Below are 24341 nucleotides of genomic sequence, written 5' to 3' on the forward strand. Positions count from 1 at the left end.
TCTGCAGCAGGGACGGGGTCGCACCCCTCTGCTCCCTGGATGGGGTCACCCCAACCAGCATCCACCCAGAGAGCTGGAGTCTCCCAGCCCTGCCAGGGCCTGGGGGCCTCATCTCCACGTAGGACCTGTGTGACCAACGCACTGGGGTCCGTGAGGACGTCTCAAGCCCTGCTCATTATGAAGACAGGTGTGTGAGACCACGTCACCCCTGTGCTCCGACCCACACAAGGGTCCTTGTCCCTCAGAGACGACCCGGTCTCGACTGGCCTCCACAGCCCGACCCCCTCTCATGCAGCCTGCCACCCTGATGCTCCTGCTTCTGAAGCCCTGGGCCTGCTGCTGCCTTGGGAGCCTCAATCATGCATCCTGACCATCTAGCCAGGGCCTGGAATGGCATGAGGACCAGCATATTTGTAGGGAATGAATTAGCTCAATGGGCGGACCTTGGTGGATGGAAGGGCAGGACTTGAGCAGAAATCAGTTATCAGCCCTGTTTTGCAGTTGAATGAATGGTTCAGAGAGGTTAGGTCACTGTCCACAGTCACACAGTGCATGGTGGTACCGCCTGGCGAGAATCAGACCTTCTGTCTCTTGCTCTGTGCTTCTCTGCCAGACCTTGTGTTGGCCTTCATTCCCACATTCCTTCTGGCCATGGAACTCCACTGAGCACAGGGTATGTGCCAGGTGACAGGACCACAGGGCTGAGGCCGAGTTTCTGTCCTTCCGGAGCTCCCTGCCCAGGGAGGAGAGTGGACGGTGCAGGCAGAGTGGAGCTGGGGCCTTGTGGGGCCAGGAAGACCTATACTTGACCCTCGGAATGAGCGGGCTTCCCCAGGACTCTATACCAGCTGAGCCCTGTGAGTGCCAGCCAGCCAGGCACAGTGGGCTGGGCTTTCTGGACAGTAGGACGGCCTGGGCAGGAGCACCTGTCACCCGTGGGTCAGTCATTTTGCTTCAAGTTACAAAGAATCCGCTTTTCATGAAGGCGGGGATTTATTCTCTCAGCTCACTGGAAAGTCAAGGTGTGGGGCTGGCTGCAGGTATGGCTGGGTCTGGGCTGTCCCGCTACTTGTCTGGGCCTTGTTCAGCTCTCCCCTGTCCCTCCACAAGCTATTGACCTCCACATCTCCATGACGAACTTGCCGCAGCACTGAGGCATTTGAATGGGGACTTTCCAAGCCACGACCCATGAGAGGGCCCCAGTGGGGGCCCCAGAAGTCACTGCCCCCCTCTTGCTGTGGTCTCGGAGAGACCACCAAGAATGGACAGGGGGTTATGGATTGGGGCTTAGATCCAGCGTCCTCCTCTCCTGTGACCTTGCGACCCTGGAAGAGTCATTTACCATCCCTGAGTCTCAGTTTCTTCCAAGACACACAGGGAAACTGGTATCTAGAGGGGTGGGCTCTGAGGACTATCTGGAGATAGCCCCACGGTGGCCCTGAAGGGATCGAGGACGTTCACACACTCTCACATGGAAAAAGCTGAGCTCAGCAGAGGCCCGAGAGACGAGCTCCAGAGCCTCCTTCATCTTCTCTTCACAGCCACGATGTGGGTGGGAGGGGGTCCCACTTCACAGAGGAGGAAACCGAGGGCCAGGAAGGCTGAGTAACTTTCCCGCGGCCACACACTGCTCAAGCAGAGCTTGACGGTGGCCATGGGAAGCCCAGCTGTGGTGGTAGAGGCGGGGACCGTGAGCTAAGTGTGACATTTTTCTTGTGATTCTTGCGGCTTCTGCTGCTGCAGTTCAGGACAGGTGGTCAGATAAAGTGTTTGGGATCCTGGGTGCAAGGTGCACCCCGAGCCCCCGACTCACCCCGCAGGCTTGTGCTGAATGCTTCCTTGTCCCAGCTTCGGGCTGGGCCAGGCGTGGAGGGGTCCCCCCCCTTGGCCTTGGTAGCCACTCAGACAGACAGGAACTTCCCATTGCACACACACATACCCTGGGGCTCAGGAGGGCAAACCAGTCCCCGCAGCCCCCCAGGTTGGCCACACACAGAGGGGAGACCCCAGAATCCATCTGGGGCCATGCAGGAGAGCGAGGTGGCCAGATGTCATCTTTCTTTCTTCCTCTTTTTCTATGCAGATGACGGACAACCTCTGTGTGGTCATCAAGACGGCTGCCCAACTGCCACATCCCTGGTGACAGCATGGAGCGACACGGCTCTCATTAAGGATCACCAAAAAACACGCGTTCTGGAGGAGGGTAGCCAGGAGGGCGCCCTGCATCCAGGGCCAAGCCCCGTCCTTCCAGGTCCTCACCCCGAGGGTCCCTGGACTGTTGCAAAGATTAATTGCCCCCGAGCCCCTCTGAGTGGGAAAGGAAATCACTGTTATTACATTTAATTAAAACTTCATCAAGAGACATTATCAGCTCATTTGGGATCGTAGAAGAAACAGGCCACATTATTTCCTAAAAGACCGATTGCAGGCCGAGAGCCAGGCCCCAGGAATGGGCTCTGGGCACTGCCCAGGCGTGTCCAGGGCACAGGGGCGGCCGCATCTCCGTGGGGGTGCAGCTGGCGCTCACCGCCCCTGAGGCCTTCCTGGGGACCCCAGCCTCCCCTCTGATCGCGCCTGCGCCTCCAGGACCTTCTCTGTGCTCCTGCTCAGTTTGGCGGGTTCCTCCGGCCCGTCACAGCGGTCCCCCGCAGACAGTGAAGATGGTGGCCGTGCGGAGGAGGACCCTCAAGGTGCTCACCTTCCTGGTGCTCCTCATCTTCCTCACCTCCTTCTTCCTCAACTACTCGCACACCACGGTGCCCGCCGCCTGGTTCCCCAAGCAGATGGTCCTGGAGCTCTCGGAGAACCTCAGGAAGCTGCTCAGGCCCCGGCCCTGCACCTGCGCCCACTGCGTCAGCCAGCAGGGGCTGTCGGCCTGGTTCGACCAGCGCTTCAACCAGACGCCGCCGCCGCTGCTCAACGCCCACAACGCGCTCCTGGAGGAGGACACCTACCAGTGGTGGCTGGTGAGTCCTGCAGTGGGCACGGGGCGGGGGCGGGGGCTCCAGGGCCACACGCCAGCCCTGCGAGCACCTGTGACGTGTGCGTCAGAGCAAGTCCAGGGCACTCGACTCCAGGGGCTGCTATAGCAACTGCCGAGGACCGCGAGGCTTAGGACCACCTAAGCCTGCTGCTCAGGGCTGGAGGCCAGAGTCTGAGGTCGCGATGTCCTCAGGCCGGTTCCTCCGTGGCGCTGTGGGGGACTCTGGGGAGCACGCTGTCCCTTGACTGGCAGCTGTACCGCCTCCACCTGCAGGGCCATGCTTCCCTGTGTCCCATCCCTCTCCTCCCATGAGGGCACCTGTCCTTGGAGCCAGGGCTCACCCAGTGTCCAGGCTGATCTCTAGAGGTCCCTCACGGCTTCCTGCAGGGCCCTACTTCCAGGCCACATTCTCGGGCTCTGGGGACTGGCCCCTGGGCCCATTTGGGTACCAGCGGTTCACCGTGGCAGGTGGTGCAGTCAGAATGCAAGGTCACTGCCATGGGAAGGTAGAGATAAGAAGCAAACCGACTGCAGGGGTTCCTCCGTATCTGGGGGTGAGCCCCTGAGGCTCCAGGGCATTTGCCTATAACCTGCTCACATCCTCCATGAGCTTTGACCATCTCTAGATGACTTATAGTCCCCAACACCACCTGAATGCCACCTGAATGCACATTGTGTGGTACAGATGCGATTTTTTCAGCTATTTTGTGTCCGCGGTTGGTTGATCCCATGGATGCAGAACCCATGAGCCTGGAGGGCCCAGTGCAAGCAAAGTAGCCTTGGAAGGAAGTGCTCTCAGGAAGGTCACCTGAGATGTGTCATCATGACAAGTGTGGAGCCTGGGACCCACCTGCAGGGAGACAGGTGCCTCCTCGGGGTGGTGCTCTGGGGGTGAGCAGGCCCCGTCCAGGACTGACACGTACTAGCCAGGAAGTTAAGGGACGGGGTGTCTGAACTTCTCAACCTCCCCTCCTGGGTTCGGATCAGTAGCCTTGTGGGGCTTCTACTGCCATTCACAAAGGACAGAGAAAGCCAGAATATCCCCCCCCCCCTCAGTGACATTAATGACGTAATACTGTAAATGGGGTGGTCAGGGACGACTCTGAGGCTCAGACCCAAATGCAAAAAAAGGCACCAGGCATGAGAAGTTCCAGAGAACGTGCTGCAGGTCCTGGGGATAGCATGTGCAAGAGTCCTGGGGGTGGCTGGTGTGCTGGGGGGTGGAGGAGGTCGGGGGCTGGGGTGCTAGGAGAGCAGGTGCAAGGAAGAGGAAGACCCCGAGTGAAGGAAGTCCAGCAGGAAGCCACTGTGGGACCCCACCCAGCCGAGCCTGACCTCTTCATCTGAAAGGCCATTCTGGTTGATAAATGCAAAGTGGATGGAAGGGAAGTGAGAAATCTGCCCCAGTGTGGGACTGCTGAGCACTTCTGTGTGCAGGCCCAGTCTATGCAGATGGAATAGGCGACATTGTGCAGGGAGAAGTGCACACACAGTCCCCAGCCTGGGTGAGGGGTGTGGAGCAGGAGGGGGGCGGGCAGAGGCCGAGGAGGAGCAGCTGGCCCCCGGGCCCTCAGAGGCTGTCCCCATGACTTCTGCAGCAGTGAGGCCCCTGCGGGCAGGGGGTCGGGTCGTGCGTCGGGCTGGAGGAGTGAGAGAGAGTGCGGGAACGGAGGGGCATCACGAGCAAGTGGCCACCCGTGCCTGGGGCGCTCAGGACCCCTCACACACCTGGAGTGCACTGGGCTGCAGAGGCAGGGCTGCCCTCGCGGCGCTTTCTGTGAGGAACCCTGCGTGGGAGGAGCACGTGGCCTCCTTGACAGGAGTGGGGACGCCCGTGAGCCTCAGGGGGTCCAGCGCGGGGTGGGCCTGGAGCCCAGCTGGACCTGGCCTGGTAACCTGTGCTGAGCGCCAGGTCCTGAGTGGGCTCTGGGGATGTGACACAGAGCAGGACCGGTGGGGACCCCCATGTCTGGAGAAGGAGGCGGTGTGCTCAGCCACAGAAGGGACAGGGCAGGGGCTCAGCCTTGACCTTGGCTCCACTGATGTTGGACTGACAGGGTCACCGGCCACCTTGCTTGCAGATGGGACAGCGGCTACAGGCCCAGCGCAGGGCGGGGCTGGGAGGCCTGGGACTCACCTGCAGGGAGACAGGTGCCTCTCCATGTGGTGCTGTGGGGTGAGCAAGCCCTGTCCAGCACTGGACATGTACCTGGAAACAGGCCAGGACATTAAGGGACAGGGTGTGTGAACTTCTTAACCTCCCTCCTGTGTTTGGCTTACAGACTGTCCCCCCAGTGACATCAGTGACATAATGCTGAGTGACCCGCCCCTTGTATGCCGTATGTGCGAGATCCCAGATGCTGATGCTCGGGTTTCCTCCGAGTTCTTCCTGGGTCTGTCCTCATGCTCTCGCCAGCTGACCTCCGAGCCCCTTCCCCGACGCAGGCTCTGCTTCTGCCTCCCAGTGCAGAGCTGGACAGACCAGGGTCCCTGCAGAGTGGGCTACACAGGGTTGCTGCAGGAGACGGGCAGGTGATCAGGGCACGGCACTGTGGGCACCTGCGGTCATTCCTGCTGGGCTCCCTGCCCATCACCTGGCCTGAAGTCCCCCCCATCTCTAGCTCTGGCCAGTCTTGGTTCTGACAGAGAGAGGGTAGCATGTGTGGCCGCGCACACACTGGGCGGGCGCCTGGGGTACTGTCCGGTCTCCACTGTGTCTGCAGGACAGTTTCACTTCCACCCTGTGGTCCACGCTTCCCACCGCCGCTGGCATGGTCCCGTGGGAGCGCTCGCTGCCCTGCCCTGGCGCCAAGTGGGCATGGGCTGTGCTTCTAGCCGGGCGCACAGCTGACCCCAAGCCCTCAGCCCCAGCTGCCCCTGCAAAGCCCGTGTGCGGTACAGTAGGTGCCCAGGGAATGTCGTTGCTGGGGACACGGGCACACGCAGTGCCTGCTCCCTGGTAAGGGCACATGGTGAGGCCGCTCGCTGCTCCCAGCACCTGGTCTCGAGGAGGCGGGCACAGCAACCCTCTCTGATGGCCTCCACTGAGATTCCCACCTGGGCCTGGCTGGGGTCCTCTACCCCGGGGCGCAGGGTGGTCCCTAGACACCAGGAGCAGTGGTGCCACTCAGCTTGTCAGACAGGCAGGGTCCCCGGGAGGTTGTCTGCACGTTGGGAAGGTGGGGCGGCCCCAGGGATCTTATCAGAGCCGGGGTCCACCCTGGACATGGGGTTGCTGTTGTGGTAACGCACGCGGAGCGCGACGTCCATCATGTTGACACCTGTCAGGGGACAGTTCACCAGCACCCTCATGCTCAGAGCGTCCTGTGGCTCACCACTGCTCACCCCCACCCAAAGTCGGCACCACAAAGCCAGCTGCCCCCGCCCCACCAGCCCCTGGACCCGCCCTTGGCTTCTTACCTTGGTGAGTCTGACTCTCCAGGAAATGCCCCTCCACGGGACTCCTGCCAGCTGCCCTGCCCGTCAGGCGGGTTCACTGTGACGTTCTGAGGCCCAGAGTGGCAGCCTAGAGCGGATCCCCTTCCTGTGTAAGCGGATGATGTTCTGTCTCATTTGCAGGCCACACTGGGCTTATCTGCCCCTCCACGTCTGGACCCGTGCGTCTGTCCACCTCTTGACTATGGTGAACGGTGCTCCTATGGGCGTAGGTCTCCCAATACTGGCCCACACTGGCTCAGGACTGTGTCCACTCCTTTGGCTGGGCAGCTGGCAATGGCATGGCATGAGGAGTCACTGTCTTCCACAGTAACCGCCCCAGTTTACAGTCCCACCAGCAGTGCACAAGGGTTCCATTTTCTCCACATCCTTTGTGATTTTCCTTTTTAAAAATTATAAGTGTGCTAGTGGGGGTGACGCGTGCTACAGGTAATGTTGCCTTCAGTTTCCCTGTGGCCTGTTTTATTAGTCCATTTTTCATTACTGTAATGAAATACCTGAGAGAGACCATTTTATAAAAAGAAAAAACGGTCTGTTTAGGTTCACAGTTCTGGAGGATGAGGGCTTTCATCTGGAGAAGGCCTTCTTCCCAGTGGAGTCCCAAGGCAACAGCACGAGCATGACAATAGACAGATGGCACATGTGTGGGTCTCCTCCTCTCTCTTCCATTTCTTGTAAAGCCACAAATATTCAGCCAGGGGGCTGCACCCTGATGTCGTTTTTAAATCCTAATCAAGGTGGCCCAACAGCTGAACACCATGGTCGTGTGAAGTCTCCATCCTCTTAAGACCTCACAACGGGGATTAGGTGTCAACACATGCAGCCTTGGGGTCACTCAATCCATGTCCAAACTGGAGCGCCTGTCCCACGTCTCCTGCCCCAGGAGATGCTAAGCTGGTGAAGACCAGAGCAACAGTAGGGTCTCCTCACGCGCCTCTTTGGGGGGATTTGGATCCCTTCCATGTGGCGGGGACTGGACTCTGAGGACCTCTGTACTCATCTCCCTCATCTCTGGCCTCCTCTTCCTCTCCCAGCCACCCCGTCCCTGGGGCAGGGTAGTAGCTGATGGAATCACCCCATAGCGCAGCATCTCCCCCACCCCACCCACAGGGCTGGGCTTTCTGAAGGTCAAGTCTCAAGGCTGGAGGTCGTCGGCTGTGTTTGGGGGAAACCTAGGGTGGATTTTTGAAAGCCCAGCTTCAGTTCCTGGTTTGCATGTGGCACAAGTCACCTGACCTTTCGCTGAGAGCACCTTCCTCACCTGTGTCTTCGTGGGCCAGGTGCCACGCAGCTCACACCGTATCTCGAGGGCTCCAGGGCCCAAGTGTCACCGGAGACAGCGTTCAGACTGGGCAGTGCCTTAGGGACCAAGAGGGTGACCTACTTGTCCTGGCTTTAGCACCAAAAGTACTGCGCCCAGGAAGTACTGCATAAGGGACCAGGAAGGAGTCCTGGGGCAAGGGGCCTTTGAGCTGGACTCAGAAGTTGCAAGCCGTGTGCTGTCAACACGAGGGAGGGCCTTGTGCCTCCAATGAGTGGCCGCCCTTTGGTCAGGATGGGGAGGTGCAGTAGTCCTGGGGCTGCGGAGGGTGGGAGCATGAGGGCAACAGAGGTGGGGTGGGCAGTCCATGTGTCCCAGGCCCCGCTAGCCCACCCCTGCTGCTCTGTTAAGGCGTGACCAAGGGCCTGGAGCCCCAGGAACCTGGCATCCAGAATTGGGAGCCATTAGGAGCAGGCAGGAGTGTGACCAACCCCAGAGGTTCTACTGGGACCTTAGGGAGATGGAGGCACTCCAGAGGGTGGGGGGCCAGGGTGAGGGGCTGTGGGACCATGAGGGGTGCAGCGCCCCAGCCTCCCTGGGCCCTCCCCTGCAGCCAGCGTCCTGCCTCTGGCTGTCAGCACAGGCCACCGAACACAGGAGGCGTCTGTGGACATTGGCAGAGTGAATGAGGGCACTGTCCTTTCTGTCCCCTGAGCAGCCTTGGGCTCCTTGGTGGGCAGCTGTGTCTGAGCTGCTGTCACCTCCAGAGCCCACAGGCAGGGCAGCAGGAGGTGCCAGCAGAGGCAAGCTGGCCGCTGGTGGGCAGGTGGCCGGGGCACAGAGTCTGCCGGGCCAGCAGCAGCACCAGGCCCACCGTCCCCTCCTCCACAGAAGCTGCAGCGGGAGAAGAAGCCCAACAGCCTGAACGACACCATCAAGGAGCTGTTCAGCGTGGTGCCCGGGGACGTGGACCCCCTGCTGGAGAAGCGGTTGGTGGGCTGCCGGCGCTGTGCGGTCGTGGGCAACTCGGGCAACCTGAAGGAGTCCTCCTACGGGCCTGAGATAGACAGCCACGACTTTGTGCTGAGGTGAGGGCCGGACCCCCAGCCCCAGCCTCCTGGCTGCACACAGGGCCCTGGCGGGGCTCAGGTCAGAAGGCCAAGGTTCTGATCCTGGAGCCCCGAGGTGCACCCAGGGCCCACTCCCCTGTGTCCCCCAGCTCTGCTCTGCAGGCTGAGTGGGCCAGGAGGGCCTCTGTGGGTGCAGAGAAGAACCTGGGGTTCCTGGGAGCTTGGCGTGGGAGCCCTGGAGAGAGGGCGGGGGTCTGAAGACACTGGTCTTTCAAATTCATACCCCGTTGGCAGTCGAGGCTGTGACAGAACCGTAGGCTTCTAATGTCAACCTGTTTCCTTGTCCCAAGTTACAGACATCCCCACAGAGGCCCAAGTCTACCCTGGGTTTCCTGTGACCCTGGCCGCATTGCTCACCAGGGCCCCAGGGCAGGGCACAACGCTGGGTGGGCTGGCGCTCCCCAGCCACCTCCTCCAACAGCCCCGGTTTCTGTGCCTGGACATGATGTCCTCAGACCCCTGACTGGGCTCTCAGTGTACCTGGTGTCCAGTGGGAACGTCTGTGGTGGAGGCAGAGTCAGATTCGGGGTCAAACAGACCTGAGGTCAAGGCTGCCACTGGGTAGCTCCATGGCTTGGACAACCTGTCCGACCTCAGGTCTCAGGGACCATGATAAAGGACCATGGAGACCTCTGGGTGTTACATATGAGAGGCCATCAACCATGGGTGGTGGCTCCCTTGAGATCAGAAGGACAAGTCGAAAGCCTTTCACCCTGTTTTAATCTGCACGTGGGAGGAAGTTGAGGCCCAGGGAAGAGGGGCCACACCCGAGGTCACAGCACATCTAAACCATGTGACCTGTGCCACACAGCACTCTCCCTCCCTTCCTCTCCCAGGATGAACAAGGCCCCCACGGCGGGGTTTGAGGCCGACGTAGGCAGCAAGACCACTCACCACCTGGTGTACCCCGAGAGCTTCCGGGAGCTTGGGGAGAACGTCAGCATGGTCCTCGTGCCCTTCAAGATCACCGACCTGCAATGGGTGGTCAGCGCCACCACCACAGGCACCATCTCCCAGTGAGTCCCCACTGCGCACTGGTTGGGGCTCGGCCTGACCTCCCAGCCCCCGGGCACGCACCTGCCCCCCACTCCTCCTGCCTCCCCTGGCCAGGCCAGCTCTGACTGGGCTCCGCCTCCAACCTCTTCCACAAAGACACAGGCCTCACCATCCTACTGGGGACTCCTGAGTGGACCTCCGAGGTCCACTCCCCAGAGGCCCTGGACACTCGGGTCCCCTGCTGCAAAGACTGCACACATGTTCTGTCCACCCCCACCACAGCTCTGGCCAGCTCCCAAGGGCCACAGCCATTGCTCCAGGAACTGTAAAGTGGGCCTGCACTGGGGCACAGGGTCAGGTGGGCACTGAGCATGGGCAAGCAGGAATGGCTCCTGGAGGGGAAGGGGCCCCGTCTTCTGACCAGGCCCCACACAGGGCACTTGAAGCTTGGGATCGTCTTTATCCCATGCCATGGTCCTCCTTAGGTCCATTCTCCCAGGGAGGAAACAGGGTTTGGCCCGACCACATGCTCAAGATCAAACTTGACCCGGTGCCTGGGCAGCCATTTGGTTCCAATTCTGAGGCCTGAGCTCTTCCCAGGAGGGAGTAGATTCAGTTTTCCTCTTTCCACATGCTGCCTGGTCCCAGGCCAGGTCTCCTAGGAGCGGTTAGTGCCAGGAACTCGGGTTTCGGGAACTGCTTGGGCTGTCCGTGCCCCCAGGGCTCAGGGAGCAGGGAAGAGTCCAGGGCTGGGAGGAGCAGGGCCCAGGGGCCTCAGCAGTGGTCTCCTGGTGGTGGTCCCAGGCTCTGCCGAGTCAGCTGCAGTGGGTGGAGCTCTGGCTTCTGGGTGGGTGCCCTTGACCTCCCAGGTGAGCAAGGCCAGCTGGGGCCACATCAGCCTGCGCCTGTCGCCAGCCAGCAGCCCAGCTACTGAGCACAGGTACTGTGGACCTCAAATTCCAGGCCTCACGGGTCCCCCTGTGGTCCTTCAGCCTGTGCTGGGAACAAATCCCAGTCCTGACTCTTCTGGGAAACCAGCCACACAGTCCCCTGCTGAGCCAAGGCCGCCCCCTGGTGTCGCAGTGGGTCTGCTGCTGGCCGGGCCCCGCTGAGGTAGGGGAGGCACCTGTGGGATGGAGAGGCCCCCCTGGCCTTGCCTGCCCTGCTCTCCAGTGGACGCCCCGGGGCTGCGGGGGCTCCAGCTGCTCCCACGTGCTAACCATCTTCTCCCCACCTGCAGCACCTACGTCCCTGTGCCCTCGAAGATCAAGGTGAAGCAGGACAAGGTGAGTGGACTCTGCCCCGTAGGCCGAGGGTTCCTGCTCAGCCCTGCGTTGCCCAGGCCAGTGCAGACGGGCCTCAAAGTGGGGTCTCCAGAGCAGCAGCAGCAGAGATGGCAGTCTGCAGGCCACCCCAGACCTGCCCCCGAACCCGAGGTGCTGCCCCGTAATCCGGGGTGTGGGCTGCATGAGGGCAGCTCCTGCCTTCCCCGAGCGGCTCTGAGCCGAGCCCCAGCTGGCTCCGTCTTTCCAGGGGGCTTCCTGTGCCGACTTGACACGGGTAAAGGGCAAAAGAAGGAAGGAAGCCAAGTGCCCACCGCAGGCCCTTCACACACACGTCACATTGAAGTAGGCTCAGAGAGGTCCCTAACCTGCTCAGGGACACACAGCTAGCTGGTGAGAGGGCTAGGACCGAGGTCTCCCTGCTCCTCCTACACCCTGCCCTGTGCCTGCCCTGAGGGGAAACCACCAGGAGTCTGTAGGGAGGGAGAGCAGAGGTGGCAACACCTAGAAGCCAGACTGAGAGGTGAACTGCTCCCCAGAGACTGCAGACCCTCCCTTGCAGTCCAGTCAGGAGGCAGCATCAGGCTTCCTGGACGTGCACAGCTCTGTTGCCTGAGAAGTGCCCCCATGTCCTCACGTGGCCTGACACTGATCCCTCGCATTGGTCACGTGCCTCCCTGAGCCTCGGTTTCCTCATCTGTGGCAGGAGGAGAGGGAAACCACCATCCCGGGCCACTGAAGGGTCAGAATGAGCCCCACGGTGCCAGGCAGAGCAGCCACGCCGGGGTCCTGGTTCCCTCTCCTGCTGTTTCCTGGGACCCCTTCTGTGGGAGGCCTCAGCTCTCACTCCTGGGCCTCCTTGGGTCTCTCCCAGCTCTGCGGCCCTTCGGCGCCACCGCACAATGTAGGCAGGGTCCATCCTTCCCACCAGCATGTGAGCAAGCCCTCTCCAGGGCCGTGTCCCCCTGACCACGATGGTGTTGGCCAGTAGCACTCGCGACCTTTGCTGACCAGAGCCCCTCGGGGCCCGACCCCCCCCACAGATCCTCATCTACCACCCGGCCTTCATCAAGTACGTCTTCGACAGCTGGCTCCAGGGCCACGGGCGGTACCCGTCCACTGGCATCCTCTCGGTCATCTTCTCCATGCACATCTGTGACGAGGTAGGCCCCTGGGGACGAGGGCTGCCCTGGCACAGTCCTGAGAGAGGCGGGTGGGAGGGTGGGCCACCAGCTCCTCATGGCTCAGATTCTGTGTCTCCACGTGGCCCGTGAGGCCTGCCTCCTGGGGAACGTCCAGGAGGGACGGCCCTCTGTGAGGTGGCCCTCAGGAGTGAGGGTTCTGGTACATTCTGGGTATTGGCCAAGGCAGCACGAGGACGGGGTGGTGGAGCCTCACACTCGTGTGGACTCTGGGAGGGACACTTGGCTGACTCATGGTCGTGACCTCAGGTGCTCCTGAAGACTGTCTGTGCGGCCCAGGCAGCACCCGGGCACATCCCGGCCCAGACGCACTGGAAATTCTGGGAGTGGGAGTGGGAGCCGGGTGCCCACGGGTGCCCTTTCCCACCAAGGCTGAGGACCAATGACCTTGTGGAGATGTCTGCCCACCTGGGTCTGTGTGTCCACGTAGCTGAGGAGCAGGACCTGGGGCCACACCTGCCCTCCTCCTCAGCCCTGGGTTCAGACAGGGCACTCCAATGTCCCTGCTTGTCATATACAACCCGTGCCCACCCCCAGCCCGCCTGGTCCCTGGCTGGAATCCCAGGGAGTGGCCCTGAGGGGCAGGTTCCCATGTCCCTCCCCCTGGGACTGCCCACCCCCACCTCCAGCCGGCTGCTGGCCACCCAGGGTCCTGCCTCAGCTCCTCTCCTGTCTGTCCTCCTGTCAGCCTGGGTCCGTGGAGGAACTTACTGAGAACCTGCACGTGCAGCAGAGCTGTCCCCTCCCCTCAAACCTGTCCTCCAGGCCAGATGGCACCTCCTCTCCCTGGAGGACCCATGTGGCCCCTTCCTACTCACTTGCCAAGACCCAGTTCCAATGTCTCCACCTCAGAGGGGCTTCCTCCGCCCCTGGGGCCTGGGTCCTGCCTCCTCTGTGCCGTGGGAGCCCTGAGCTCAACCTTAGTCCCTCCGAGGAGCTCAGCTGGTGACAACATAAGCCCCAAACTCCCCAGAAGACAAGGCTGACTCCCATGTCACCTGTCTGGTGGCTTCAGAGAGAGGGCTACCCAGCTCTGACGTATCCAGCCAGCGCTGGGCATGGGAGGCCTGCTCACTAGTGCTTACCACATGTGAGGACCACGCCTCTGGCCAGCGAGGGCTCCAGACCAGGAGATGTTGGCCTCCCCTCGGGGGAGGAGCACTTCCTGTCACCTGCCTCCTGTGACCACCATTCCTGGCCCATTTTCCAGATGAGGAAAGTGAGGTGCAGAGAAGGGACCCGACACACCCAGGGCCAGCTGGGTCAGGAGCCTCTGCCTGGCTCCAAGCCCACTCTCCACTGCCCCTGCCCAGGCCCTCGAGCGTGGAGAAGAGGTCGCCCTGGCGAGGGCTGCCCTCAGGTCACCCGCCTGCCGTGCCTCCTGAGGCCTCCAGGCTGCTCTGGACTGAGATTTGCTTGATTTGCTTTGTGTTTGTCGAGCCCCTGGGGACCCGGAGAAGGATTTCTAGAATCTTTGGATATCCACTGTGACGTGGGGTTCAGGGTGGGCTCCCTTGCCTGGAGTCTCTGCTCCAGGTCCTGTGTCTCATCTTACCTTCACTTTGCCCCCCAGGTGGACTTGTATGGCTTTGGGGCAGACAGCAAGGGGAACTGGCACCACTACTGGGAGAACAACCCATCAGCAGGGGCTTTCCGCAAGACAGGGGTGCATGATGCCGATTTTGAGTCCAACGTGACCGCCACCTTGGCAGCCATCAACAAAATCCGGATCTTTAAGGGGAGATGACATTGCGAAGGCATCAGGACGCACACACGTGGCACCTCGATTTCCAGCCCCGGCATCTTGCTGGAGTCTCTCCCTTCCCGGAGCCCCCAGGGCCAGCCTGGTGGTGTGCCCAGGGCCAGGCACAGCCTTCTGCACCCTATTTTCAGCAGCAGCTACCCAGCAGAGTTGCCCACTCTGCCAGGGCCCCAGAGCGAGGCTTAGAACCTGTCCCAGGTGGGAGCAGCCCCTCTGCTGCCCTGAGCTGGGGGAGCTGGGGAGGTGCTGGGAGGCTCAGTCTGCAAGTGAAAATTATTTTGGCTCCTGGGGTGGAGGGGACCAATGTCGAAGACCCCCTACTCTAAAAGACAGGTGACCCCTGGGAAGATGGGAAGAGGCTGGCCAGGCCTGACTCTCTGACGCTTACTGGGATGCGTGAGTGACGGCTACCTCTAGGCCAGAGCCCCACTGGGCCCTGCCAGCACTGGGGCGAGACCTGCCTTGTGCACGAAGCCTGGCCTCTCGTCCTGGCCTCTCGTCCTGCCATCCCCTCCTGAAGCTCACTGAGGATGGCCGGGACAGGCCTCTGACACTGGAGGTCGTCACAGCTGCTTGGCCACCGGTTTCCCACGGGCACAGACGCCTCTTCCCAAACTCTTCCCTGGAGTGATCAATCTCCGTGGTTCTGATCGTGGCCGAGAGCAGACCTGACCACGTCCATGTGCCTTTGTACTGGGGAAAATGCACGCACGGCTGAAGAGACCCAAGGGCCCCACGCGAGGTGGGCACCCCCAGCCACCCCCTTGCTCCACGGCGGCGGGGACTCGGGTTCTGGTTTATGAGGGATGACACTCGGCCACCGGTCCTCCAATCTCGTTTCCATGGACCACTGGGTTTGGTGCCTGTTTCCCAAGGGCCTGGGCTCCGGGCCAGTTGTGTTGGCTGCCTTCTTGGTGTCCTGGGGTGGAATGGGGTACCCACGGATGGATCGGCCACCTGCACATACCTCACCTCCTCACTCGTCACTCTCCCGCCTCGTCACCTTCCTGATTATTTATTGATTGGTTTTTTAATTCAGCTGTTCGCACGCGGCTGCGACCCTCCTGGGTTTCCACAGAGCTTTCGCTGCTTCCCGGCAGCTGGGGCGGAGAGCTTAAAGGAAGGGCCCGGGAGTCCCCGGATGTGAGTGGCTGGGGGCCGGCGGTGGGCGGCCCAGGGTTGTGTTGGTGGAGTTTGGAAGTCCCCTCCTGCCTCCCCACTCGCACCCCGTCCTCACGTCCCTCCTTCCCACCCGACTCAGTCTCAGGCCAGGCGACTCCCGACTTAATGAAACCTCCCTGGGGCTGGAGGTGGGGAGCCACAGGGGACAGTGACGGTTGGCTGCAGTTACTGATGCCCTATCAGAGAACCACTTTTCCCTTGGAAGGCATTCCCCAAAGGCCAGTGCTGCTCTGGGAGGTCCGTGCCCCCGTGGAGCAGGAAGGCTGCCGTCATGGTAGCCGCAGGGCCCGCTCTCCCCAGCTCAGGGTCCCCACAGCTGATGGGGAGGGAAGAATCACGGGACTTTGGGGGCCTCTGTCAGGAGCCACACGTGGCTTCAGGCCATTCACAAGGGTCCTCAGAAATTGCACACTGACTGTGATTTTCCCAAGTCTGCATAGGAGTATTTTGGGATGGGAGAGTTTCCGTATTCTTTATAGACACTCAAGATTCGGGATCCAGAAGGGGGTTTGGTTTTGTTTTGTTTTAAATCTGTTTAAGCTTTAAGATCTTCCCCTATTTGAGACTCTATCCTTGGGTAAAGGGTGGTCGGTCGCCGTGAGGCCTGGGTGCATCTTCTGAGGCTAGAGGTCACCGTCACAGGTGGTGTAAAGAACTCACAGATGCTTATTGGTCGCTGATCCACCCCAGGGACCAACTGGAGACAGGTAGGCCCTGGTGCAGAGAGGGCGCTGACTCCCGGGCCCCGCCTGACCATCTCCTAAAAGCTCGGGTGTTCAGGTGACAGGTCCAGGCTGACAGGCTACCTCCTGGGTTTTACGGCGTAAGAGCAGGTCCCAGAGCTGCAGTCCGCCTGCATCTGGGCTGGATGCCGCCTGGGTCGCTAGTCTGGTGGCCATCTGCTCTCTCCTGCAAGTGACCTTCCAGCCCACGGGTTCAGCTCTTCATTTTACAGATGAGCAAAGCAGGGCCCAGAGAGGGGATGTGACTAGGGAAAGTGCCCCTGTTGTAAGAGCACAAGAGTTGGAGCAAGATCAGGGCCTTGTTGGCTCCGTGTTTAAAATGCAGAACCTTCTTCGTCTCCCTGGCTGAGCAGTGGGTACCTAGCCACATGGCAGCCAGTCACATGGCCAGAATGCAATGCTCTGATTGGCCCTGGGGTGAGGATGGCCGAGAAGCAGGTCTTTCCACCTGCAGGTGAACAGGCTCTTCTGTGTCCACAGAGTTTACTGCAAGTGCCCCTCGGGGGGTGGAAAGCAGCTCTGTGCTTGCAGGGGAGCAGGGGGCTCCTGCCTGCAGCACACACAGTGAACCCGAAGCCCCCAAGGTGGGGCTACGAGATCTCAGCAACTTCCAGTCCTTCAGGGTCCCCAGCGAGCCGGCCCCTGACCTGCTAGTGATTTGCATTACATCCCTGCCCATGTCCACTGCTAGGAAAAGGAGAGGTCTGCAGCCTTTGGCTCCCTGGAGGAGCACAGGACAGAGAAACAATTCTTCAACATTTTGAAACCGGGTTTGTCCAGCAGACCATGTGGGCTGGGCTTAGGGGGCGGAGTCGGGAAGCCAGGCAGGGAGCACCATTGGGCCAGGGACACTCTCCCGTAAAGGACAAGTTGAGGAATTCTGTGCTGTGGCATCAGAAGGGCCCTAGAAGCCAATCCTACCTCCATGTGACTCCGGCCTCTGGGTCAAAGGTGGAACAGAACCAGAGAGAGCATTCAGCCTGGCTCCCGTGCTTCTCTGTTCCCCTCGAGGCAGCGTAAGAACAAGGAGCCCCCCCACACACACACACCTGCTATGATGGAACCCACTTCTCCAGGGACACCCAGCTCTGCATGGCCACTGTCCAGCCATTAGAGGGCCGGATGCCTACCGTGTCCTCAGGAACCAGCAGCAGTCCCCTATTTGATACCATGGTGTCCAGTGTGGACTTCTAGTCTGTGGCCACGTGCCCTGGGCTGCTCATCCCCCCTGTGGCCTGGGCCAGCCAGTTTTGAAGTTGTCAGATCTCTCTATTTGTCAGGAGGGTCCCTGATCTGTGTCCCTGGTGCCCCCTGACACCTGGGAGGAGACGTCAGGGCCACTCCTGGGAGGCCTCTGCCCAGCAGGGTGCCCAGCCTCTTCCCTTCCTAAGAGCCCACCAGCCTCCAGCTCCTGGTCGCCCCAGGACCCCCGACCCCAGCTCAGCTCTACCAGTTGCCCTCAGCTGCCCCCCTGCCAGGGCCCAGGACCAGGACGGTAGCTTTAATCTCCCCACATCAGGAGCTGCCCACAGGGGTGGGCGTGGGGTCCCCCCTCCGGGGGTTCCTTCAGCCCTGGCCCACTCCCCTTAAAGCCAAAGCTGATGGAGCACTTTCTCCTTTGCCATCTCCTCCCTTGGTTGTTGGTGATTTAAATCTCGCTCCCCTCCCCGCGCCCCCTTCCGTGTTGATTTTCCCAGGGCAGTGAGTGACCTGGATGCATCCGAGTGACCTGACGTTGGCGAGTCTGTCTCTCAGCCCCTGCTCGGTTTTATTTATTGTGGAATATTTCCAATGATCCGAACTGAAGTGAATAAAAAAGAGCTATTTTATCGTTTGGCTGTGGTGGGTGCTTTTCTACCGTGTCCTGGCTCGGTCCTGGCCCGATGTTTCCATTCCCTAGAACTTTTCAGTCCTGAGTGGTTCGAGGCTTCGAGATCTCCGGGAGCCTCCTGGGTCATTTCTGTCACATGTGGAGAGAGACCTGGGAGACAGAGCCAGCGTCAGGGCTGGACTCGGCTGTGACACTCCCTGCTCTGTGACAATGAGTCTCCTAGCCTCCAGAGCCCGTGGTTGTCCCATCTGTCAGTGTCACCCCTGGGGCAAGGGACCACCCCAGCAGGCACAAGCCCACTGCTCTGCGTATTCGCTTGGTCTAGGGGCCTAACGTGGCTGAGGTAATGTCTTTCTGTCGCCCACAGAGACAGGCATGTGGACATGAGTTGGGTCTAAAGTTGGCACAAACCTCCCATTGCAATTTTTTTTTAAATTGATCCAGAAACCCAGTAGTAGCCCCTGCAGTGAAATTATTGTAGATGTTAATGATACCTCCAATGGGGGTCCTCAAGTTTGCACACCCCCTTCCTGGGCATGACCTTGAATTCTCCCCACAGCCTGCCAAGGCTGGCCACGGTGGAGGCAGAGACGGGACGCAGACCCAGCTTCCTCGGCAGCCAGCTGCCCCACGCTCCCCTGTGTTCGGCAATAGGACTTTTCCCAAGTTTTCTAGACGTGGGCCTATGGTGCTCCTCCAAAGGCAGCCCCAGATACCAGGTGGCCAAGCAGCCCAGGGCACTTCCTAGCTTGCGAGTTGCTGCAAGTTGCTTAACCTGTCTGTGCCTGACCTTAAATTGGGGGTGATATAGCATCTACATGAAAACACACATTGAAGATTAAATGAGCTAGCACTCGTGGAGGGTGTAGACAGAGCTTGGTTCACACTGTTACTGAACAGAACAGGGGCCAAAAGGAGCAAGGGTCCTGCTGCCTGAGTTGACCCCCACCCCTCCCTTCCTGCATATCCTTGTGCTGCCCCTTCAGGGCTGGGGCCACTATGTTACCTCTGCACCTCTGCAAGTGGCTTCCTCAGCTCTGAGATCCTTTCTGCCTTTCTCCCATCACTCCTGTCCACGAACCCCGCCCCCACCCCAGGGCGCTGCTCTCACCAGTTGTTCACAGGCCACCTCTCCCCTCCCTTCAAAGACAATACATCATATTAATAGACTTAAAAACAAGAATCACATGATCATCTCAATAGGTGCAGAAAAAGCACTTGACAACATACAGCACCCCGTCATGTTCAAAACACTAGAAAAACTAGGGATAGTAGGAACATACCTCGACATTGTAAAAGCTATATGTGCTAAACCCAAGGCCAGCATCATTCTAAGTGGAGAAAAATTGAAAGCATTCCTGCTAAAAACTGGAACAAGACAAGGATGTCATCTTTCACTACTTCTATTCAATATCGTCCTTGAAACTCTAGCCAGAGCAATTAGACAGAAGAAAGAAATTAAAGGGATACAAATAGGTAAAGAAGAATTCAAACTATCACTATTTGCTGATGACATGATTCTATATCTAGAAGATCAAAAAAATCCCACCAGAAAACTTCTAGAACTAATAAATGAATTCAGCAAAGTAGCAGGAAATAGAATCAACTCCCATAAATCAAACACATTCCTATACATCAGCGAAGAATCCACTGAAAGAGAAATTAGGAAAACTACTCCATTCACAATAGCCTCAAAAAAAAAAAAAAAAAAAAAGTCCTGGGAATCAATCTAACAAAAGAGGTGAAAGACCTCTACAATGAAAACTACAGAACACTAAAGGAAGAAATTGAAGAGAACCTCAGAAGATGGAAAGATCTCCTATGCTCCTGGATAGGCAGAATTAATATTGTCAAAATGGCCATACTACCAGAAGTGTTATACAGATTTAATGCAATTCCTATCAAAATCCCAATGACATTCTTCATAGAATTAGAAAAATCAATCATAAAATTTATTTGGAAAAATAAGAGATCCAGAATAGCTAAAGCAATCCTTAGCAAGAAAAGTGAAGCAGAAGGCAAAAAAATATCAGACCTTAAACTATACTACAGAGCTATAGTATACATGAAAACACACATTGAAGATTAAATGAGCTAGCACACGTGGAGGGTATAGACAGAGCTTGGTTCACACTGTTAACCAAGTGTGAAACAGCATGATATTGGCACCAAAATAGACTTGTAGAACAATGGTACAGAATAGAGGTCACAGAGACAAACCCACATAAATATGGCTATGTCACACTAGACAAAGGTGCCAAAAACATTCACTGGAGAAAAGACAGCCTATTCAACAAATGGTGCTGGCAAAACTGGAAATCCATATGTAGCAAAATGAAATTAAACCTCTCTCACCCTGCACAAAAATCAACTTGAAGAGGATAAAAGACTTAGGCACTTAGATCAGAGACCCTGCGCCTAATAGAAGAAAAAATAGGCCCAAATATTCACCATGTCAACCTAGGATCTGACTTCCTAAACAAGACCCCTAAAATGTAAGAAGTAAATCAAGAATTAATAAATGGTATGAATTCAAATTAAAAAGCTTTTTCTCAGCAAAGGAAACAATTAATAAAGTGAGGATAAAGCCTACAGATTGGGAGAAAATCTTTACCACATGCACCTCCAATAAAGCATTAATCTCTAGGATATATAAAGAATTCAAAAAACTTAACACTCAAAACACAAATAACCCAATCAATAAATGGGCTAAGGAACTGAACAGACACTTCACAAAAGAAGAAATACAATTGACCAACAAATATATGAAAAAGTGTTTAACACCTCTAGCAATTAGAGAAATGCAAATCATTTCTCTAAGATTTCATCTCACTCCTGTCAGAATGGCAATAATCAAGAATACAGGCAACAATAAATGTTGGTGATGATGCGGTGAAAAGGGTACACTCATTCATTGCTGGTGAGACTGCAAATTGGTGCAACCACCGTGGAAAGCAGTATGGAGATTCCTCAGAAAATTGGGAATGGAACCACCATTTGACCCAGGTATCCCACTCCTTGGTTTATAGCCAAAGGACTTAAAATCAGCATACTATAGTGACGCAGCCACATCAATGTCTATAGCACCTCAATTCACAATAGCTAGACTATGGAACCAACCTAGGTGTCCCTCAATAGATGAATGGATAAAGAATATATGGTTTATATACTCAGTGGAATATTACTCAGCTTTAAAGAAGAGTTAAATTACGGCAGTTGCCAGTAACTGGTTAGAGTTGGAGAACATCATGCTAAGCAAAATAAGCCAATCCCACAAATCCAAAGGCCAAGTGTTTTCTCTAATATGCAGATGCTAATTAACAATAGGCAGGGGGGCACTAGGGAAGAATAGCATTACCTTACATTAGGTAGAGGGAAGTTATGGGAGGGGAGGGGAGGGGATGTGGGGGTAGGAATGATAGTAGAACGAAACAGACATGATTACTATATGTGTATATGTGACTGCATGACCAATATGATTCTACAACATGTACACTCAGAAAAATGAGAAATTGTATCCATCTATTTATGACATATCAAAATGAATGAACGCATTCTACTGTCATGTGTAACTAATTAAAATAAATTTTAAAAATTTAAAAAGGGAAAAAGAAAAAAGACAAGCTTCCCCATCAGCTCCTTTTTGGCCTCACATTACAGCTGCAATACAGGCAAGTGTCCACAAGGTGGCAACACACTGCAGTTGTTCCCACTGGGTAGCTCTGCAGGTGCCCAACTGCCTGGCCCCTGCACATCCCAGGGGGTCCCAGGATGGAAAGGGATTAGCCTGGCAAGCCCAGACCATCTAAAGACACTCCTTCAGGACTCTCCAGGCACCTCCTGCACACATTAGCCAAAGCCGCCACTTACCTGCTTCTGCACACCCCAACTGTCACAAACAGACCCTCCAGGGAATTGGTCCTGGGAAACCTGGGAATACCCATGGTCTGTCTTCCACATATGCTCAGTTGTTCAGCAAAGGACTAATGGACTAAGAAGAAGTTTCTGAGTCGGCGTTTTCTAATTGTCTTTTTGTGTAAGGATTTGACAGTGTGCGCAGGGACTGCAGGGAGAATGTGGCGAGCCACCTGCTCTCCCCCAAGGCTCTGTCCCACTGTTTTCCATACGGGCTCCTCCCTCCCCTCTTTCCTTTTTTCTCGGGGCTGCTGATTTTCCAGTGTTTAAGACAAGCCTCCTATGCCTCTGCCCGAGAGTGAGCGGGCTCCCCAGGATGCACACAGGCTGCTCTGGCATCTGGATCATCCCTGCAATCCACTACTGATCCCCTTGTCACCAGAAGAAGCTACATACTCAGTCAGCCTTCGTATCCACGTGTGTTCTTGTACTTAGCTAACTGTAGAGTGAAAATACGTTTTCTAGAGTACGCCTTTACTGAGCAGGTACAGATTTTTCTTGTCCTTATCCCCTAGCGATACAGTTCAACAACTCTTGATGGAGCATTTCCATTGTGTGTTACATGACAAGGATCGAGAGGATGATTTAAAGTACAGGTTGTGAATAGGTTCCATGCATCTTCAGGCGGATCTTGACATCCTCAGGGGGTCCTGGAATCAAATCCCCTGCTGATTCAGAGGGACATCTATATACTCAGAGGCCTATCCCTTACTAAAGATCTGTGGTCATCCGAGGCCCAGCATGCCTATGCTTTAGGGGACCTAGGCAGGAAATGCCCAACTGATTCCTGGGACCCCATCTGCTGTCTGGGGAGGGTCTGGTCCTTTGCCCACTGCAGTCAAGCACCTCTGAGGGTCAAGTTCAACTACCAGAACCTCAACATATCCACCTTGGGAGGATCCCAGTGATGTGTTTATTTGCCCAGCCACACCCTCCCCCTCCAGTGCCCATCACCGGGCAGGTCCAAGCCCTCAGCCCCAGAGAGCACGGTGAGGCCTCTTCTTCCACCGTCAGAAGTCGAAGCCCTCCTGATCCTCTACCAGCTGGACTTTGGTTTCTCACAGAATCCACAAATTCCTGGTCATCTACTGCTCATGACTTCCTAGTATTTTATTGGCACTCAGTTCCAAGCCTATGGACTGGATTGTAGCCCAGCTCCAATCTGGGTGGGACTGGAGATGAGGCCTCTGGGAGTTAATTAGGGTTCGAGGAGGGGGTGGGCCTTCGTGATGGGATTAGTGGCCTTGTAAGAAGAAAGCCACAGCTTTCTGCAATCCAGGAAGAGGGTCCTCGCCAGAACCCAACCATCCTGGCTTCCTGGCCTTAGACTCCCGTCCTCCAGAACTCCGGGAAAATTACGTCCTGCTGTGTAGGCACCCATCTGTGCTAGTTTGTTGTGGCACACACGGGGACCCAGGGTTCTCAGGGAAGCCCAGCTCAGGTCAGTTTTTGGAAGCAGAGCACCCCTTGTTCCTCCAGCCAATTGACCTGGTGACCACAGGCTTGAGGCTGCATTTGTGAACAGAGAAGCCAGTTCCATTAGATGTGATAAAGAGGAGGGGCGTACACGGTTTGGTGCCACTCTAAGCCACATGCTCAGAGAATGCTCAGTGCCCATGCAGAAGGATCGCCTTCCCACCAGCTCAGAGCCTGTGGGGACAAACCCCCACTGCTTAGAGACTGAGGTCTGGGCCATGCTGGGCTGTGGATCTGGAAGCTCCAGGTGTGGGCGGGAGCTGCCTAGAGGGGAGGCAGGTGGTAAGGAGGGAGACCATGCAAGGAGGTGAGATGAGAGGGAGCAACGGGAAAGGTCGCCTGTCCCCAGAGCTGTGTGTGAGCACCCAGGGCATGACCGCCTCACAGGACAGGATTCCAAGTTGCGAGGAAACACGCCGACTGGTCTGCAGTCTGCGGTGACCCAGGGACCGAGAGCAGCCAGGTGGCAGGAGAGAAGGGAAGGCGGGGCAGCTGGGTGGGGTGGGCGGCCAAGGCCAGAAAGCTGAGTGCGGCCAGGTGGTCACGTGGTCCTCTCCTGAGCACTGCTGTGGGAGCTGGACAAGGGCAGCTGCAGGCTGGGGCAGTGGCAGGGGACAAAGTTGCAGGTCCTCAGGACACTCTCGGCATGTTCCAAAGTTAGGGAACACACCACCCCCAGCAGGGCTGGTAGCTCCCTGGATGCCTCAGCACCGGGCCCACGGAAGCCGGGGAGCTCCTTCTCCAATGCTGGGGAAAGGACTTCCATGAGGCCGATGGCGTGGAAAGCTCAGCATGCTGAGGGCCCCTGGCCCCACAGGACCCAGGCCCAGTCCTCTCTGAGGATGCCTCCCTGTGCCCCGGCTTCCTCAAGCTTTGTCAAACCAGAGAGCCAGAGTTGGCCTGGGCTTGTAGAAGGCTGGGAGATTCTTTCTCCAAGGTAGGAGGGTGGCGGGACCACGGGCACACTCCGCTCTAACCCCTCCTCAGAGCGGGAGTCACAGCCCCTGGCTCGCCTGCCTGGGGGGGGGGGGGGTCACAAGCCACTGTACGCATGTGTCACTTGATGGGACCGAGGTCACAGGGGGCTGCAGATGCAGAGCTGCACCAGAAGAGGTCTCTGT

General features: G+C 57.5%; 1 protein-coding gene across 6 annotated transcripts in view; it reads left to right on the forward strand.

Annotated features, from left to right (window-relative positions):
* The window catches only part of St3gal1 (ST3 beta-galactoside alpha-2,3-sialyltransferase 1), a 73839-nt gene extending 56007 nt beyond the window's left edge, over positions 1-17832 (forward strand). For all 6 annotated transcript variants that reach the window (XM_027950437.2, XM_027950446.2, XM_027950455.3 and 3 more), the window contains 6 exons: positions 2084-2966; positions 8592-8788; positions 9667-9846; positions 11067-11112; positions 12153-12272; positions 13885-17832. In XM_027950437.2, the coding sequence (XP_027806238.2) occupies positions 2661-2966; positions 8592-8788; positions 9667-9846; positions 11067-11112; positions 12153-12272; positions 13885-14058 (1023 nt within the window). In that variant the 5' untranslated portion in view covers positions 2084-2660 and the 3' untranslated portion in view covers positions 14059-17832. The remainder of the gene's footprint in view (positions 1-2083; positions 2967-8591; positions 8789-9666; positions 9847-11066; positions 11113-12152; positions 12273-13884) is intronic.
* Positions 17833-24341: the final 6509 nt, after the last annotated feature.

This window comes from Marmota flaviventris, chromosome 15 (genome assembly GCF_047511675.1).
Source record: "Marmota flaviventris isolate mMarFla1 chromosome 15, mMarFla1.hap1, whole genome shotgun sequence".
NCBI classification, from domain to species: domain Eukaryota; kingdom Metazoa; phylum Chordata; class Mammalia; order Rodentia; family Sciuridae; genus Marmota; species Marmota flaviventris.